Source organism: Phaethon lepturus, unplaced genomic scaffold (genome assembly GCF_000687285.1).
Source record: "Phaethon lepturus isolate BGI_N335 unplaced genomic scaffold, ASM68728v1 scaffold41772, whole genome shotgun sequence".
Lineage (NCBI taxonomy): Eukaryota > Metazoa > Chordata > Aves > Phaethontiformes > Phaethontidae > Phaethon > Phaethon lepturus.
Genome location: NW_010524872.1, coordinates 12,072 through 12,775, shown reverse-complemented (window position 1 = coordinate 12,775; position 704 = coordinate 12,072). Strand labels below are relative to the sequence as shown.

General features: G+C 57.7%; 1 protein-coding gene across 1 annotated transcript in view; it reads left to right on the top strand.

The window, feature by feature from the left end:
• Positions 1 to 704, top strand: part of SEMA6A (sema domain, transmembrane domain (TM), and cytoplasmic domain, (semaphorin) 6A) — a gene marked incomplete at its 5' end in the record, with an annotated part of 37,703 nt that overhangs the window by 36,769 nt on the left and 230 nt on the right. The window contains one exon of the mRNA XM_010282581.1: positions 31 to 696. Coding sequence (XP_010280883.1) covers positions 31 to 696 — 666 coding nt within the window. The remainder of the gene's footprint in view (positions 1 to 30; positions 697 to 704) is intronic.

Here is a 704-nt window from a genome sequence, read left to right as displayed (position 1 = left end):
AGTCTGCCGCCCCCAGTCACCACGGCCAACATGCTAATCAAAGCTGGCCAGCACCATCTGGACCTGGCTGCCCTGCCAACCCCTGAGTCCACCCCAACCCTGCAACAGAAGAGAAAGCCCAGCCGTGGCAGCAGGGAATGGGAGAGAAACCAGAACCTCATCAACGCCTGCACAAAAGATATCCCCCCAATGGCCTCGCCTGTGATCCCAACCGACCTGCCGCTCAGGGCTTCTCCTAGCCACATTCCCAGTGTTGTGGTCCTGCCCATAGCCCAGCAAGGCTACCAGCATGAGTACGTTGACCAGCCAAAAATGAGTGATGGGGCTCAGATGTCTGTGGAGGACCAGAATGCCACCCTTGAGTACAAAACTATCAAGGACCATCTCAGTAGCAAAAGCCCCAGCCACGGGGTTAACCTGGTGGAAAATCTCGACAGCATGCCACCAAAAGTACCCCAGCGGGAAGCTTCCCTCGGGCCCCCGAGCGCCTCGCTGTCGCAGAGTGGCCTGAGCAAGCGGCTGGAGATGCACTCTTCTGCTTACAACGTGGACTACAAGAGAAGCTATCCTACAAACTCGCTTACGAGAAGTCACCAGACATCAACTCTCAAAAGAAACAACACTAACTCCTCTAACTCGTCCCACCTCTCCCGCAATCAGAGCTTCAGCCGGGGCGACAACCCGCCGCCGGCCCCGCAGCCGGG